The sequence below is a fragment of the Heteronotia binoei genome, chromosome 15, assembly GCF_032191835.1.
Source record: "Heteronotia binoei isolate CCM8104 ecotype False Entrance Well chromosome 15, APGP_CSIRO_Hbin_v1, whole genome shotgun sequence".
In the NCBI taxonomy this organism is placed as follows: domain Eukaryota; kingdom Metazoa; phylum Chordata; class Lepidosauria; order Squamata; family Gekkonidae; genus Heteronotia; species Heteronotia binoei.
This window is the reverse complement of record NC_083237.1, coordinates 25,215,399-25,233,028: the sequence shown is the minus strand read 5'-3', so window position 1 is coordinate 25,233,028 and position 17,630 is coordinate 25,215,399. Positions and strand designations below refer to the sequence as shown.

Here is a 17,630-nt window from a genome sequence, read left to right as displayed (position 1 = left end):
GATACCTAATCCGCTACCAGCACCTACCCCACATCAAGGGAAAACATCCGCTTGTCCCATGACACATGGCAGGTTATATCCAAGAGAGTTTAACAGGGCACCAGTAAGTGAAGCTTGCTGCCATAATTCCTGATGCCCCAGTGTACCTTGTTCTGCAAGGTTCCCAAGACCACAGGGACAGGGCAGCGCATAGCAGTTAGGCTTAAAGGGCAATAAATACATCCCTTAACCAGTGTTCCCTCTAAGCTGAGTAAGTGTGAGCTAGCTCACAGATTTTTAGCCTCCAGCTCACACATTTTTGTCTTAGCTCAGGAAGGATGACCTTCGCAGTGGAGTACGGTAAGTAGTGGGGTGCCGCAGGGCTCAGTACTGGGTCCCATGCTCTTTGACTTGTTCATTAATGATTTGGAGTTGGGAGTGAGCAGTGAAGTGGCCAAGTTTGCAGATGACACTAAATTGTTCAGTGTGGTGAGAACCAGAGAGGATTGTGAGGCACTCCAAAGGGATCTGTTGAGGCTGAATGAGTGGGCGTCAGCGTGGCAGATGAGGTTCAATGTGGCCAAGTGCAAAGCAATAAACATTGGGGCCAAGAATCCCAGCTACAAATACAAGTTGATGGGGTGTGAACTGGAGGAGACTGACCAAGAGAGAGATCTTGGGGTCATGGTAGATAACTCACTGAAAATGTCAAGACAGTGTGTGGTTGCAATAAAAAAGGCCAGTGCCATGCTGTGAATTATTAGGAAGGGAACTGAAAACAAATCAGCCAGTATCATAATGCCCCGTATAAATCTATGGTGCGGTCTTGTTTGGAATAATGTGTACATTTTTGGTCACTACACCTCTAAAAGGATATTATACCACTGGAAAAAGTGCAGAAAAGGGCAACTAGAATGATTAAAGGTTTGGAATACTTTCCCTATGAAGAAAGGTTAAAACGCTTGAGGCTCTTTAGCTTGGAGAAACGTCAACTGCGGGGTGACATGATAGAAGCTTTCAAGATTATGCATGGGCTGGAGAAAGTAGAGAAAGAAGTACTTTTCTCCCTTTCTCACAATACAAGAACTCGTGGGCATTCAATGAAATTGCTGAGCAGTCGGGTTAGAATGGATAAAAGGAAGTACTTCTTCACTCAAAGGGTGATTAACTTGTGGAATTCACTGCCACAGGAGGTGGTGGCGGCCACAAGCATAGACAGTTTCAAGAGGGGATTGGATAAAAATATGGAGCAGAGGTCCATCAGTGCCTATTAGCCACAGTATATTATTGCAACTGTCTGGGGCAGTGATGCTCTGTATTCTTGGTGCTGGGGGGGAGCAAAGTGGAAGGGCTTCTAGACCCACTTGTGAACCTTCTGAAAAGGAGGGGAGGCAAAACCAACCTGATGATGGCACTTGGGAGGTTTTTTTGGCCAGTATGACACAGAGTGTTGGATTGGATGGGCCACTGGCCTGATCCAACATGGCTTCTCTTATGTTCAGAGCACACTAATTTATGCAGTAGCTCACAATTTTAACAGCAGTCACTCACAACTTTAATGCCCAGTAGCTCAGAAAGTAGAATTTTTGCTCACAAGACTCTGCAGCTTAGAGGGAACATTGTCCTTAACCCAACCTCCCACATGCTATCCTCCAAAAGCAGGGCATCTTTCAAAGCCAATTTTCTAGGCCTACTTTCTTAGTCACCAGCTCTTGTGGTCAAACCCTGGGCTACGCACTGGATACTGCCTATTTGACTTTACAATCCTTCCCTTATCCTTTCAATCCCAGTTGTGCTCCCCAGTCCTGATGAAGTCTTTCCGATATCCAGTCTCCCCCCAGCCTTTCCCGACAGTGCAACAAAAGAGGCACTTCAGCAGTGGGAGAGGAATCCCCGCACCAGACTCAGCTGCAATTCAGAAGAATGAAGATGAATTTAGGGGGATTCTGCTCACCAAAATAAGAACTTTTAAGGTCTCGACTGTAGCTCTCTCCTCCCTCCTGCCCTCTGAATCGTGGTCAGTGCATCGACTCCATTTCCCCAGTGCTTTGGCAGCATTTATGCTGCTTGACATCTGAGTTAATGGCAAGCATTGTAGTTTCCACCAGGCAAATGCCTCTGATGTTCAGCTATTCCTCAGCACAAAGCAAATATCCCAGCATCCACAGCCCTGACTCTAGAGGCAAGGGAGCCATCCCTGTGGGCACAGAAGCTTCAAACCAGAGGCCAGGGAAAGCTGCCCTGTCCTCACCCCAGAAGCTGCCACCTCTGAGTTCCAGGTACAGACTGACTGGCCATGGCACATCAGGGCCATTTGCCCCGGTGTGTGGCATCCACCCAGCAATGTCAAACACCCGGGGGCCATGTTAGTTTCTGTGTTCCTCCAACTGAGACGCGCGCAGGAAATAAAAGCGAGAAAAAGGACAAAAACGCAGCACGACTCGGGGCCCCGAGGGGAGAGAAAGAAAAGGCAGGAAAATCAATAACTCCAGCAGGAACCAAAGAGAGGAGGGGAGAGGAGGGAGAAGAAAGAAGAAGAAGAAGGGAGCGCTCATTGAGAGTGAGGGGAAGGGGGCCCTGTGAGGGAGAGGGGCGCAGAAGGGACAGGACTGAATGTAGGGGAGGATGGGAGAATTCAAGCTAAAGACCAAGGCAGTGCTCTACTTGCTGTCATTGGAAATACAGGAACTAGGCTGGATATGGTATGTGAGGCTATACAGAGAAGATCTACAAAGATGTGAGCTCTTGTCCCTGAAAGCTGATGCTGGAATGAAATGTTAAATCTGTAAGGTGCCACAAGATTCCCCCTTATTACTGGGGGTTCTCTGTGTGTTATTGCAAAAATTTAATGGCTGAGGTTTCTGCATCTTCTATGAGCTGCTTTGCATGTTGCTGAAATTGCTCCATGCATGTGGCATGTCAATTTTTACACAAGTGTGATGTTCTAGGGAGAATTTTGTAAGGGCCACACCACAGATGATACCAGGAGATCTGCAAGTGGATTTCCAATGAGCTTGGTTAAGAATGAATGGCCATGGATGAGTGTGCGAGAGAAAGATTCAGATAGGGGCCCAACAGTGGCACAGGAGGGAGGTGCTACCCCTGCAGTGTATTCGTGACCACAATCAGTCCTCCAGGGCTGCCAGGAGATCTGTGTGCAAAAGTTATCCTGGCCATATCTGTACTTAGGGAAGGACTTCAGTATGTTTATTTAGGGAAACTCACTGCTGACTACTGATAAATTCAGGTGGGTAGCTGTGTTGGTCTTGAAGCAGCAGAATAAAGTTTGAATCCAGTGGCACCTTTAAGACCAACAAAACTTAGTTGGTCTTAAAGTTTTCAGTGGACTCAACTTTGTTGGTTTTAAAGGTGTCCCTGGACTCAAACTTTGTTCTGCTAACAAAGAGTGCCTTTTTTAATTTGCCAAAGAGCTTGCGGTGTGCTCAGAACACCACTGTAGGAAAGCTGGTTACTATTATTTCCATTTCACAGGTAAAGCGAACGGGGCCGATAGATGGTGACATTTCCTAGCAGAGGTAGCACTTGAACCCAGGTCTGTCTCTCTCAGCCCAATTTCCCACTTCCCTGTGCATTCTTGTATCCATCTATACTGCTTCCCCTCTTTCAGTCTGTTATGTGCCCCATCGTGGCAGTTCCTGATGGCACTAGGGTGACAGGAGCAAGAAGGGGGGGGGGGGGTCTTTGCTTGCACAAGGCCTGATGAGCCGGGCAGAACGTCGGCTTCTGATTGCACTCCCAGGAATAGAAACACTTTGGTGATTGCGGAAATTACTGTCTCCTCAGCGAAGAGGCACAGGGGATATGGGCTTAACCTCCTCTCTTCCAGCCGGGATCACACTCGCAGGCCCATCTCCCTTGGTATCAGGTCTTAGCCTCAGATGCCCAGGACAGACAGTGGCAGCCTGGGAGGGAAGGAGAAGGAGGAGGGGTTCAGGGTTCCTTCTCCTTTGATGGAGTGTGGTTCCATGTGGATAAGTGCACTGTTGTGTAGCGTCAAAGCATATGAATAACATACACGTGTCCACAGAGGGCCATCTTGTATGCCTGTAAAGAGTTCATCTTTGAGCTTGTGTCTGTGTTCTTGTTTTACATCTTGGTTTCTGAGCTGTTTTTTCTGGATGATCGGCAAGCCTTGCTTCAAGCAGGGGCCAGAGGCAATTCCTGTAGGAGAAAGTGAGAGTCCACATTGACAGAGGCTAATACGAGTCCCCCCCCCTCCCATTTTGTTGTATTGATTTCTATCCCGCCTTTCCACAAAACACAGGCCTCCAAGGTATCTAGCAACAAATAGTTAAAAACAACCCATCCTGATAAAACGGAGCAGAAAATAAACGACAGAAACAAAAGCATGTTCAGTGACTGCCCAATCAGTAAAACGCAGGAACTAACAGTAGCCTGGGGCCTGAGGAAATAAATCAGATTTTTATTGGTACTTAAATGTAGGTAGCCGAGTGAATTTTCCTGGGCCTGGGTGCTACTTCAAGGAAGGACAGTCTGAACAGCCACCCACCTGGCCTTCCAAGCAGGGAGCACTCTCAGCAGGATTCCAGCAGAAGGGCTTTACCAAGGCACAAGTTCAGGTAGGGGCAGGCAAAAGAAGGAAGCTGCCCTGGAGCAGAACTAGCGTTACAGCTAGAACTGAGCGCAGCATGCCGTGTGCTCAAGATTTAGCAGTGCCTATCACAGGATTTCTTTGCATATTTGTGCCAGATTTTGCCAGTGCGCTGTTCCAGGCACATAGAAGAGCACTCTTGAAACCCACCATGAACACATGCATATTATGAGTTACCATAGGTCTGAGCAGCTTTTACATGCAACCTCACCCCAACGCCCTTCATCCCTGCCTCACGTGTCTTTTGAGTCCTGACAAGTTCCTTAATCTCAAGCACAGGCTTTTTTTTTTTTATGGTCAAAGAGGACCCCTTCTCTTTTTTCATTAGACGAAAAGCTGGCTGGATCTAGCCCTACACATGGGTCCTTTTGTGGTTATGTTTTGCAGAGATATAGGATGCAGATACCATTGCAGTGTAGAAGCAGAATTGCAATCTTAGCAGATGGAAATATGTACATGCCTAAATGCATCTATGACCTATGTCTCTATGAAGGGGAAGGGGCAGAGTGTTCATGCCTTCTCATAACAAGATCATCTCCATGGATTCCAGATCAGTTAATTTCAGATCAGTTAATTTAGAACAGCTTCTTGTTGATGCCTTGGTTCTTTTCTGCAATTATTAACGCAGATTAGCCTTGCCCATCCCACATTTTAACAGGTGTTGAAACAGCAGAGGGAGAACTCCTTTTTTTAACTGCCACAATTAGTTATGCAAAAAAGGGTTGTTAAAACAAGATGAGAGGCGCACAGCATGCGTTGAAGTAATTCTAGAGACACCGTGATCTGGGTATATGAAGAAGTGTTAGGGCAGCGACACATGTGGTATAAAATGCAGCGCGTGTTAGTAGAAAGCTTGGTTGTAATTGCATTTGCCATCCGGTTAGCTGTGAAGTGATGTGCTTAAGCAGGAGTGTAAATGTGAGCAGGGTTGCCTGACAAGTTGTGCGGACGTAGGCGTGAGGCACTCTCGTTGAGAAGAGCACTTCCGAACTGTGAATCAGCTTGAGCTGACCTGTTTAATCTCGGTTTGTTTGGAAGCCTTTGGTTTCTATTTTGGCTTTTATGGTAATTATTTACTGCTTTGCTGCATCTTACATCTTTGCAAGCGATGTGAGTTTTTGTGATTGTAGATGGCCCAGAGCTGTTACGTTAAGACAAGCAATAAACTGAACAAGGAAGAATGGTAATCATATGTGAGAGCCAATCCATGGTTTGCTGCCGCATGGCTCTGTGGGCGCACGGATGGACGCAAAAAACTTTGTGGCTGCTCTGGATGGTTATGCTTGTGTGTATAATAATTGTCAGCATAGAGGATAATGGCTATTATTTATCCTCTTTATGGTGCATTGAATGTGCAGGGTGGTTGATAGCCTCCTTTGTTCCCACAAGTAAGTCATTCTTCAGAACAGACATCCTCTCCCCTGAGCTCCTCCCCCCCACCCCATCTCCTCTTCCTCTTGCCCCCTCCCAATGTGTCTCACTCCAGATCCCATCTCTTGGGCTGCAAGGAGAATCAGAGAGAGATCACTCCCAATGACATGTGGAATCTGTGCAGAGATGCCTTCTTTTCCTGTGCTGGGTGACTGTGCTTGAAGAGAGAAATAGGAAGCCCCATATGCAGGCGCCCTGTGTCAAAAGCACCAAGATATTGTTTCCCTTCTCATCTTATGGAGCCAGTAAATCTTTATGGTGAAAAGGGAGGGCTTTTCCACGTTCCACTAGTAGCTGTGGTTGCTGGTGCACCACTGCAGCGACAGGGCTGCCTGATGAAAGGTCTTCCTGTCCCAGTCCCCCTGGTGGGTATCTCCATCACCACCACCACTGAGATCTTTTCCAGAGATGTTTTTAACCAGAAAAGCCATCTGGTGGCAGGTGATGTTGGGAATAGTGGAGATGGCCACCATGGTGATGGAGAAAGGGCAGCTGGCTGCCATGTGGGTGGCACCAGGAAAATCTGGACTTTCCTGTCCACACAGCAGCCATCCTCAGTCTGTAGCAATATTTCCCAAAACTTTGCAGCTAAGCAAGTTTGGAAAAGAAGACAGAAAAGCAGGGAAAATCCAAGAGGTGCGCAAGCACACAATAGTGCTGAAGGAATCGGGAAAAACCCACTTCCCGACACCATCAGTCCTGGGGCAAATAGCTTGTGTGGAAAAGCCTAAAGAATGAGAAAGTTGTGTGTAGCTATTGGCCTACAGCAGGGGTGGCCAAACTTGCTTAATGAAAGAACTACATAGAATAAACATCAGTTTGAGAGCCGCAAGACAAGAAAGTCAGATGTTTGAAAGCGGAAGGAAGGAAGAAAGATGGGAGGGAGGGAGAGGTAGAAAGAAAGCAACTTTAACTTTAAATGCATTTTCCAGGCTGTGCCAGCTGGCTTGGCGAAATGATTTAAAGAGACAAATGCTTTCTCCAAGCCAGCTGATGGGGCAGTGCAGGTTTCAAGAGTCATACCATATGTGTGAAATAGCCACATGTGGCTCCTGAGCCATAGTTTGGCCACCCCTGGCCTATAGCAAGGGGGATGAGGGATTTGTTTATTATGTGTAGTTTAATAGACAGCTACAAGGCTGCCGGCCAGGTAGGTCCATTTTACAGATGGGGAAAGTGAGGATACAGGTGATTTTGCCCAGTGGGTCCTTCTCTGGGCCAGAACAAGCTCAGCCCACCTGGGTCCAACATTTTACCCAGTGGGAGTCCATTGACTGGATATATAACTGCCATTTGGGTTCCGTTCTGTGTGTATGCATTTGCAGTGCGCCATCTGGGTGACAATGGCTGCTTCCACATGTACGTTTGGTTCACACACACCCCAATCCAAACTGAAGTGTCCTGTCATCTCTTTTCCAGGTTTTCCCCTGCTTTGCCATAATTTTTCCTAAACCCAATCTGATCTTTTTGAAAAGATTGCAGTGTGCAACTCACATGGGTGTCATTTTCTTTGCCTGAAACCCCATGACTCCCATTCCTCCCTGTGCCACCGGAGGACTTTTGATGGCTTTTTTTTTTAAAGCAGCAATTGCTGGAATCATGCAATAATGCTGGAACGATCTACTGCCATGATCTACTAATTCCTCTGAATTCCCAGCTTTCATTAAATAAGTAAGTCTGTAGTCCTTTTTTGTTGTGTGGGAACCTTTTTTTTTAATGAAAGCTGGAAATTCAGGGGAATTAGCAGACCAGGCCATATATTATAACAGTCTATTGCCACTAAGCCCCAAAGCCCTATGACAGCCATGGGGGAACGACACAAAGAAAGTAGGGGGAAATCTGCAATGTGGACACTCCATTGCAACAACACAGACAACCATCACCGTGTGGAAGCAGCTTTCTGTCAAGCTGTTGGCTGTATAAGTACAGCCCACACTGCATGGGCTCCATAGTAGCAGAAGAGTGCTTGGTGAATAGCTGTGTGTCTCCAGATTGGCAACGTGTTACAGGGTTGTGGTAGAGATACGTGTGCGAAGGGGGCATGCCTTTGTATATTCATCTGCAGTGCATACAGCACTAGGTATGGTTGCACATTTATGCATCTGCAGAGTGTGCTTCTCTGTGACTTTTTCTCCTCATTGTTGCTTGGCATTTGGCACTTACCGCCCATTCTGGATCCATCCCAATGCCTGCTATCTTGGTTCCAGTTGGTTCCCTAGCTGGTATCAAAGCTGCTCAGGTAGACCAGAGCCTGAAGGGTGTGGAGAATGGCATCAGGCAGGGGACGCGAGTGGTGTTCAGTTGGTGCAAACACCAGCCAGGAATCATCTGCACATTTCTGCCCAACTCAGCAGCTGCTCTGTGCCCTGTGCAGCCACCTGGCCCCAGGGATGCAATTGATCATCATATCTTGGCCAAGACTGCGCACTGGGAAAACAGCAGTGTGTTCTTCCCAGGATGGTGCACTGGGCAAAGGAATGGAAGAGGTCAGGCCTCTCATGCCCAGCTCTGTCAGGTAGCTAGAGGATAGGCAACCTACACTAGACTGGGAATCTGAGCACTGGTGGAAAGTTGCGATAGGTAGCAACAGGGCTTTTTTTGAGCAGGAGCACACAGGAACGCAGTTCCGGCTGGCTTTGTGTCAGGGGTGTGTGGCCTAATATGCAAATAAGTTCCTGTTGGGCTTTTGTACAAAAAAGCCCTTTGCGAAACTATGGTGACATCAGGGGATGTGGCCTTAATATGCAAATGAGTTCTTGCTGGGCTTTTTCTACAAAAAAAGCCCTGGCTAGCGAGTTTCTCTTGCGCTTACAGCGGTCAGGCAGGCTGTGTTCCTTGTACTCTTTAAACCCAGGAATGCAGTCCATGGGACAGGAAATACAAGGTGGTGAATAGCATGGAGCATGTGAGGATCTCGGAAGGTCTGAGCAACTTAGACTGGAGATGGCAACTGTGAAGACAGGCAAGGACTGGCAGATAATGTGACAGCCCAAGGATATCAAGAAGGTCCAGGCAGAAACAGTAACCAGTATGGCAGGTGACACAGAGCATACCATATGCAAGCATGAGGACAACATGGTATGGAGATTTTAAAAGGAGTTCTGTGAGTAGTCATAATTATAAGGGCAGAACCAGAGGGGATGTCCAATCTTGGTTGGCTTTCACTGAACCAGGAAGCAGAGAGGAGCTTTGATAGGTTTCAGAAGACATTTCTTGGTGGGTCTCCAAACAAGTTCCCTGCTAAACCCTGGGGGAACACACAGTGGGAGTCTCAAAGCTCTTGAGGCTTTGTCTGATCTAGCAGTTAATGACTCTGGCATGGAATACTGAATCTTCCTGTCATATCTTTTTTGAGCTGCACCAATGAGGTACTTCAGACAGGAGAGGATGTTCCTGGCCTGGGATTGGTTGGAGATTGGTTTATATTTCCTGTTTCAGATTCGCAGTCACTACTTACAGACTTGAGGGTGGGAATCAACTGAAGCAGCAGAGCAGTTGCCTTGGGTGACAGATTGTGGCAGAGACAGTATTGTTCAAAGATATATCAGATAAGGCAGCCATTCTCAGCAAGGACCTAGAAATGGACCAAGTTCTTTCGTATTCAGACAGGCCTTGGATGAAGCCTTCCTTTTCAACCTCTCCAAATTTGAAATATCTGGGTTTGGCAAGAACCTGATGCAATTTTGCCCACTTGACTGCAGGGGAATATCGGTTGGCACAATTGTCCTTAGCTGGGCTTCATCCTGTTGGTTTTTGCTCCTCCAAGGCCTAATGAATTCGCCAGGTGGCAACAGACCAGGAGCCGGAAACTTGTTCAACACTGCGGACTTCATTGAAATAACAGCATAAGCCAGAGGGCTGGAGCTAATTTGCATATTAGAGTGGTGCAGAATTAACATACTTGGCATAGTAGTTCCCTGAATGTGGCAGATGGCGGCCATATTTATAAATTATAATCCTCATACCAGTTAGAATGTGCAAGAGGTTTTTAATATCTATAGATATTACGTATTAGTGCCATCCTTGTTACAACTCTGAGATGCAAAGTCACTCTGTGGGCATTTGTTTGGGTGGAAGAATAGTTGCTGTATTTCAGTGCTCCCCTCTTGCTCCCACAAGCTCAAAAACCCACATGGCACTGGTGGCTGAGTTGACTGTCAGTCATTAGACAACTTCTGAAAGTTCACAAGCCACCTTTTAATGTGCCATTCAAGAACATGCTGGAAATCTGGTCCCCCAAAGTCAAAATAGCAGAGTGTCAAGGAATATAACTACTGTATCCGGACTAATTGTGATAATTATTAAATGGAAAACTGGAAAACACAATCTCGTCTTCACAGATATTTGGACAACATCTGTCAACAATAATCTGCTTTGAGTCCAAATGAGAAAGGCTGATTATAAATGATGTGAATAATAAGTTATGTTCTTGTTGTGGTTGAAGAGCTACTGAAAGCTATCTATGTGCTACATTTTTATGAGCTTGGGTCAGCTCACAAGGCTCTCAAATTCCCATTTTACTCTTACAATAATCCTGTGAAGTACGTAGGAAATATAAACAATTTATACAAATTCTGAATGGGTGGAAAGAAAGAGAAAGATCTGCTGTGCAGTCCAGAGTTATGCCCTTCTAAGCCCATTGGCTTTGGTTGCTTAGGCCTGCATTGTGAGGCTCCTTCCATTGAGTCTGAAAGCCCACCCCCTTGTAGCCACTTCATGACTCCATACCTGACACAGCATGCTAGAGCCCAGTATATATGGCAGATATAATTCAAGTGCTCTATTTCACCAAGAGTGGGGACTTGAGCTTCACTGGTTATGACAATGTTCCTGTTTTTCCCTACCATTCAGGGTAGGTTTCCTTCCAGTCTGTTCCCTGCCTGTAAAGTGGGTGTTGCTAATTATTTTACTTCAAACGATCATTTGGGAAAAGAACAAGGTGTAAAGGCTTACAATTAAAACATACTACTTCATTGATGATAGCTATGAAAAGAGACTTGAGTCAGACCTTGTGTGGGGAGGAAGAATTCTGATTCGATTCACCGGGCTCCGCTTGAAGTAGACTTGAACTGCTGGGGCATGTTTGTGTCTCATTTTGCCCAGTCTTAGAGGTGAACCAAAACTGCAGCAGCCCTAAAGTTCACAATATCTGGAAATGCTCTAGCAGGCAAGCTTTGAAACGGAAACACCAAGGAGGTGGTCTGATGAGCAGGGCCAGCTCTAATCCAAATTAGCCCAGACAAACAAGACCCTCAGTAATGTTTTGCCCTGCAATAAAGGTCCCTCTTTTTAGGAAGATGCCTTGTGGAAATGCATTTGAAGTGCTTAATGATTTAAGTAGCAGGTTTTGAAAAACACAGACCTAGGAGCCAGTGCTCTGGAACACAGAAGGCAGAAGAACAGCATGGGAAGAGACAGACAGGGAGTTCCCAACTTGGGGTGTTTGTGTGATAAATGAGAAGGCATGCATCATCTTCCTGCACCCAGCAAACTGCCCCCCCTGTTGCTAACCTCCTGGAGTTCCTTCGTGGATTATGTCTGCTCCCCAGACCACAGAGATCAGTCCCCCTGGAGAAAATGCAAGCTTCAGAGAGAGAATCAAATCCGGATCTCCCAGATAAGAATCTGTGCACTTAACCACTACGCCAAACTGGCTCTCCTGGTGGTGGTGTGGTTTACAGACCTGAAGAGCCAAGTCAGCCCAAAGCACAGAACCATGTGATCCAGCACATGCTGGACTGTTCTGCTTCTGACTGCAGGGGAGGGTAGCATGTTTGAGTTGCTCGCTTTCACAGAAGATCAGGTGTCCTGACATGCTTTTTTGTCAGAAGGCTGTCGTACCCAGTGGCATTCAAAAGACCATCACTTGTAATCAGAAGTAGTACATTCAGGTAAGAATGGCACCAACAGAACATTCCCCACGACTTGCTCCATGATCTGATTATGCGGTTAGTGGTAGAAAGTGCTGTCAAGTTGCAGCTGACTTATAGCAACCGCATAGGGCAGGGGTGTCAAACATGTGGCCCGGGGGCTGAATCGGGGTTAATAGTCAGGGAGGATTGAGAAGGGGCCTTCATGAACCACTTTGGCTTCCTTGAATTATTTGGAGCTTTCTGCTTATTTCATCCCATGATCTTGACCACATGAGGTAATTTGATGCGGGGGGAGGTGGAATTGATGCAAATGGCTCCCAGCCAAGTCCTTAAGGGACAAATTTGTGGAGAGACCTTGTGACTGTGCAGTCCTGAATGCACAGCAGCAGAAACAAAGTTGTGGGGAGCATCTTCAAAACCTCCTGATGGGAAGATGGCACAGAGAGTGCAGGTTACTGCAGATAAGGCAGCTGCCGCCTCTAACTGGGGAGATGAGAGCTGCAGGAGCTTAGCCTGGCAAGTCACTTGTGTGCACTTCCATCAGGCCATCAGTGGACAGTCCACACGTGCCGTCACGCAAGCCTGCTGTAACTGAGGGGAGGGGAACCAGCTGGGATTCACAGGATTCTGCCTAGAGGATGAAAAGAAGGGAGGGAAAAGGCGAGGAGAGACTAACGGTGTGGAGGATGAAAGAAGAGCATTGAGGATGTTGGCAGAGCTGGTCGGGATTAGTGTCCACTGTTGTTATTACTTTATTTATAGTCTCTCGCTGAGACTGAAGGCAGATTGCATTAAACCCATCTATTTGGAACCAGCACTGGTCCATGGAGCATAAATGAGGGGCGGTGGGAACTCCTGCCATCAAGCTTGGAGTGGAGACATCTGGACAGAGCTATAACCGACATCCTGCTATTCTTCTCTACACTGGCGTTCCGGCAACTTGAGACTTTCCTCGTTCTGTTGTTTTGTTTTCTGGATTCCTCTTCATTTTCAGTTTAAAAACTGGCTTCAAGGAAAGACGCATCTTTTGCCAAAATCATTCACAGCTCAGTTTGGGTCTCCGTCTTCCCCTTTCCTTGGAATAGTGAAGCACATTAACCAATGAATGGAAGGAAAGAAGGAGATACTGTCAACCTGCCCTGCATCTTGAGAACTCTTTGGATCCAAATGCATGATTGCAGAGATATGAGATTTGGCTGCGTCTCTTTTGTCCCTCTCTGCTCTTCACTGTAGCCCAGCTGTTCTTTTCCTCCTGAAGGAGCCCCTTCAGTTTACTCCCTCAAGACCAGTGATACCCAGAGTGTGGGATCACAGGATTGCTAAAACGCAATCATGTGACAAGGGGAGGGAAAGTGGCATGATTGGGTTTTTTAATTAGAAGGTGATATATACGTTTGGAAGCATAAAGGAGAGATTGGTTGAGGAGCTCAGATGGCAAGAATTGTGATGTAGGACACAACTGAAGTGGGTAGTCTGTTATTCAAGGGCATTGTTACTAAGCAGTCATGAGAGCAAGGAGGGAAGATGCAGCCAGTACTTCCTGGAGGTGACTTCCCAAACAGGTGGGAGCTCCCAATTTCAGGCATGTGGCTTTGGCTGTGTCTGTGCGTATTCATTTATTTATACACCCCCACCTTTCTCCCCAATTGGGATGTATAGCCGCTTACATTATTCTCCATTTTATCCTCATAACAACCCTGTGAGGTAGATTAGGCTGAGAGAGTATGACTGGCCCAAGGTCATCCAGTGAGCTTCCATGGCACAAGAAGGGATTTGAACATGAGTATCCTAGATACCTTAACTCCCTTTAACCGCTGCAGCGCCCTGGCTGTTAACTTCCTGAGGAGATTGCCCTCCAAAAATACGTGACTCAGTAATTGTAAGATGCATGTGAGATCATCCAGTGAGCTATATCTCAGATTAAATTGTGGTTGCTGGAATGTTTCCATTCAAAAAACAAGAGAAGGACCTTTGCAGCTGCATAGAAGAAGCACAGGCATTTCAGGTTGGAGCTGGCAATTGGGGACTAGAGGCCTTAAGCGCTTCCCCCGGCAAGCCTAATAGTCTCTAATGCTCATAAGAGGAGGCGAAGCTGAGGGCGGGGGGTGGGGGGAAACAGGAGCAGCTTTTGTGGACAGAGCAACATTTTAGCTTATCAGCCTCCTTCAAGCTCACCCACCAGTGAAAGTGGTTGCCAGTGTGAGCTCCAAGGCCCTTCTTTCCCCCTTTTTTCACCCTTTCCCTCCTTGCCTGTTTTCTCTATCCTCTTCCGACCACTTTTAGGGAGAACGTAGCGGCCCTGCGAGATGAGCCTGCCCCTGGGCACCCCCGCTGCTAGGATGCTCTTTGTTATGGCTCTGGCCTGTGCCAGCCCTTTCCTGGACCTGCGGCCACGCTCCATCAACGTCGCCATCATCTTCAGCGGCTCGACTTACACACCTGAAAGTGCCCGGTTCTCGTCAGAGGACTTCCGCAATTTCTCAATGGAGGTTAAGCCCATCCCAGTGGTTTTGAATGACACCAACCCTCGCAGCCTCATTGTGCGCCTCTGCGACGTGCTCTCCTCCCTGCACATCCATGGGGTGGTCTTTGAGGATGATACACGTGCCGAGGCTGTGGCCCAGATCCTGGACTTCATCTCAGCACAGACTTCTGTTCCCATCATTGGCATCAATGGAGGATCAGCCATTGTTCTCACACCCAAGGTAAGAGAGCATTCTTAATTACTGGCCATCAAAAACCAATGGCCCTGGGCTATGCTTTCCTCTGTACTTAAAAATTAATCCAAATTCTACCCTAGACCAAGTTTTGTAAACCAAATATATTATGGAAATTTGCTCGTGTCAACCTGCTTAATGTGCCTAATATTTTTTTATTTAATATATTTATTTATAATTAAAATATACAACCAGTTTATAATCTATGAATAATAATTATCAAATCAGAAGTGGGCTAAAACATTAAATGAAGGATATGATTGTCTAGATTGGCTCAACAAAGAGATGGTTTGTTCTTTCTCCAAAAATGGAAGCCATTTTTCTATGTAGGAGGCAGGACTGCTTTCTGATTCATTAATATTTTCAGCAATTTTATCAAATATAAAATAGTCCCAGACTTTTATATACCATTGATCAATGATAGGAGGTGTAGTATTCTTCGATTGCAAAGCAATTAGATGTTTTAGTGCCATAATGAGACTAATTGTCTAATGTGCCTAATATGTAAAGATTGCAGAATTCATAGCACAGGAAACCGCAGTTCAGAAAGTTAACTTTATAAAAAGCAGAATGTAGACTAAAGTAGAGATACACTGAAGGGCTCTGGTTGGGATGCAGGAACATTGGGAGAGCTGAGATAACAGTGGAGATGTCATTCATGCTTAAAGATGGAGATAGTCTTAAGGACGGATAGACGGTTTTCCTCCACTCAACCTCTTTTGGAATTACTCCCATACATGAGGGGTGGGGAGTTCACCAGAACTGCATATGAACATTTTTTCCCCATTGTAAGTGTGAAAACTCTCCTGTAGCATAAGAGGTTTGGGTTGGACATAAAAGGCTGCAAATTCAGACCAAGAAGAGGCTGTCCACCACTCTTTCTTTCATCCTCTCCTTTCCATCAACCTAGGAGAAAGGATCAACCTTCCTGCAGTTGGGCTCATCAACAAAGCAGCAGTTGCAAGTGATGTTTGAGGTCCTTGAACAGTATGATTGGACAGCCTTTGCCATAATTACAACACACTTTCCCGGCTATGAAGATTTTATTGATTACATTGAGGTCCTGACTGACAGCAGTTTCATTGGTTGGGAGCGCCGCAACCGTGTGATCCTTAATTTCACCGATGATCCAGATGGGGCTCTCCTCAAACGTCAGCTTGGGGAGATAAATGCTCGTATCTGCCTTCTCTACTGCTCTCGTGATGAAACCGAAAGTATCTTCCGTGCTGCTCGGGAAATGAAGCTCACAGGCCCCGGATACATCTGGTTCTTGGCAGGTGCCAATTTTGGGCAAACTGAGTACGTGCCTGACCATCTCCCTGAAGGTCTCTTCATGGTGCTTTCAGCAGGATGGAAAGATGACCTCTACCGCAGAGTGCAAAATGGTGTGGCCATCATCGCCAAAGGAGCTGAGGCCCTCTCCCAAGTCTACGGCTCAATCCCAAAATTCAACAATGATTGCCGGGCGCCCAACCTCACTCAGATCAACGAGAACCTCCATCGGTTAGCAGGGAAGGAGGTGGAGGGGAGGTGGGCAGAAGAAAAACAGCTGTTGTTTGCCGGAAATAGACATGAGACCCAATTTGTCTTCTTTCCATTACTTCCTGCTCAGCCCTATCCTTTCCTTCCATCTGTCCATCAAATCAAATTCCTCTCTCCTCGCTTCCATTTCTCTCACACACATGAAGCTATCTTGTACTAAATTAGACCACTGGTTCATTGAGGTCAATATTCTATACTCAGACTGGCAGCAACACTCTGGGATCTCAGGTGAAGGTCATCCACATCACCTGTTACCTGCTTCTTTCAAATGGAGATGCTGGGGATTAAACCTGAGACCTTCTCCATGCTGAGCAGATACTCTGCCACCGAGCCACAGCCCCACTCCTACTCACTTTTCATTCATGAATAATCCATTCCTTCATTCAGATATTCATCCTGACCTTTCACCATCCCACTGTTTCATACCTGATATATCTTCCTTGCTTGACTCTTTTCATTAGTACCTCCCCCTACATCTTATCAGCAGCCTGAATAGCCCAGCTTAACTTGGGCTCATTGGAGCTTGAGAGCATAATAGGGTTGGCCATGGTCAGTATTTGGATGGGAGAACACTAAAGTAGACAGGGGTTGTTACACAGAGGAAGGTAATGGCAAAGCACCTCTGCTTGTTTCTTGCCTGGAATGTCCCATGGGTGGGGTTGCCATTAGCTGGTTGCAACTCAGCATGCATATTCTTCTTCATCTTCATACAGCCTGTCGCACCTCCACTCCATATCCTTGCATCCTCTTTCCATTCAACTTGCTACCTCCAGAAATCTGAAAGGACCTTTCTGTTCCTGGTGTTACAGGACCTAAAATGTCAGACGAAAGCCCCATAGGCCAGGCATAGAGGTCAATGGCAAACCTTCAGGGGAAGGGCAGAGTGTGAAGCTAGGAAAAGAGTACCGATGGAGTGGGTTTGGGGTTGAAATTGAAGAACTTCTGTCATGCCTTTTCACAGGTACTTCATGAATGTTACATGGGGACTGAAGGATTTTTCTTTTAATGAGGATGGGTACCTCATCAATCCATCGTTGGCTGTGATCTCTCTCAACAAAGAACGCACTTGGGAGGTGGTGAGTTTGAGGGAGGTTTGGAGGGATGGAAGGTTGACTGCTGTGGGGGAAGGACGTTTATGAGTCAGGGAGGGAGGTTAAAGTGGTAACTGCAGGGCCATTGTGAGCTGGTGGAAGCATAACCATTGACTGACAAGAACACATTTAGGAATAGGATGTTGTTGACAGGGTAATAATTGGGTGACTATGACATTTAGACCTATGTATAGAAGTAGGAGTAGGTTTGGGAAAAAATGATCAGGGATCATAAGCACACAGAGTCGAAAAGCCATTAAAATCAATTCCTTGCTGCAGGAAACACAGCCATTGACAAGTCAGCCCTCCACGGACTGACCAAAATATTTGGCAGTAGATACACCACAGAAGGAGGCCTGCTAAG

At 46.5% G+C, this 17,630-nt stretch overlaps 1 protein-coding gene across 2 annotated transcripts in view; it reads left to right on the top strand.

Moving 5' to 3' along the window:
- The window catches only part of GRIN2D (glutamate ionotropic receptor NMDA type subunit 2D), a 59,605-nt gene that overhangs the window by 8,114 nt on the left and 33,861 nt on the right, over nucleotides 1-17,630 (top strand). For both annotated transcript variants that reach the window (XM_060255475.1, XM_060255477.1), the window contains 3 exons: nucleotides 14,200-14,621; nucleotides 15,544-16,136; nucleotides 17,137-17,251. In XM_060255475.1, coding sequence (XP_060111458.1) covers nucleotides 14,223-14,621; nucleotides 15,544-16,136; nucleotides 17,137-17,251 — 1,107 coding nt within the window. In that variant the 5' untranslated portion in view covers nucleotides 14,200-14,222. The remainder of the gene's footprint in view (nucleotides 1-14,199; nucleotides 14,622-15,543; nucleotides 16,137-17,136; nucleotides 17,252-17,630) is intronic.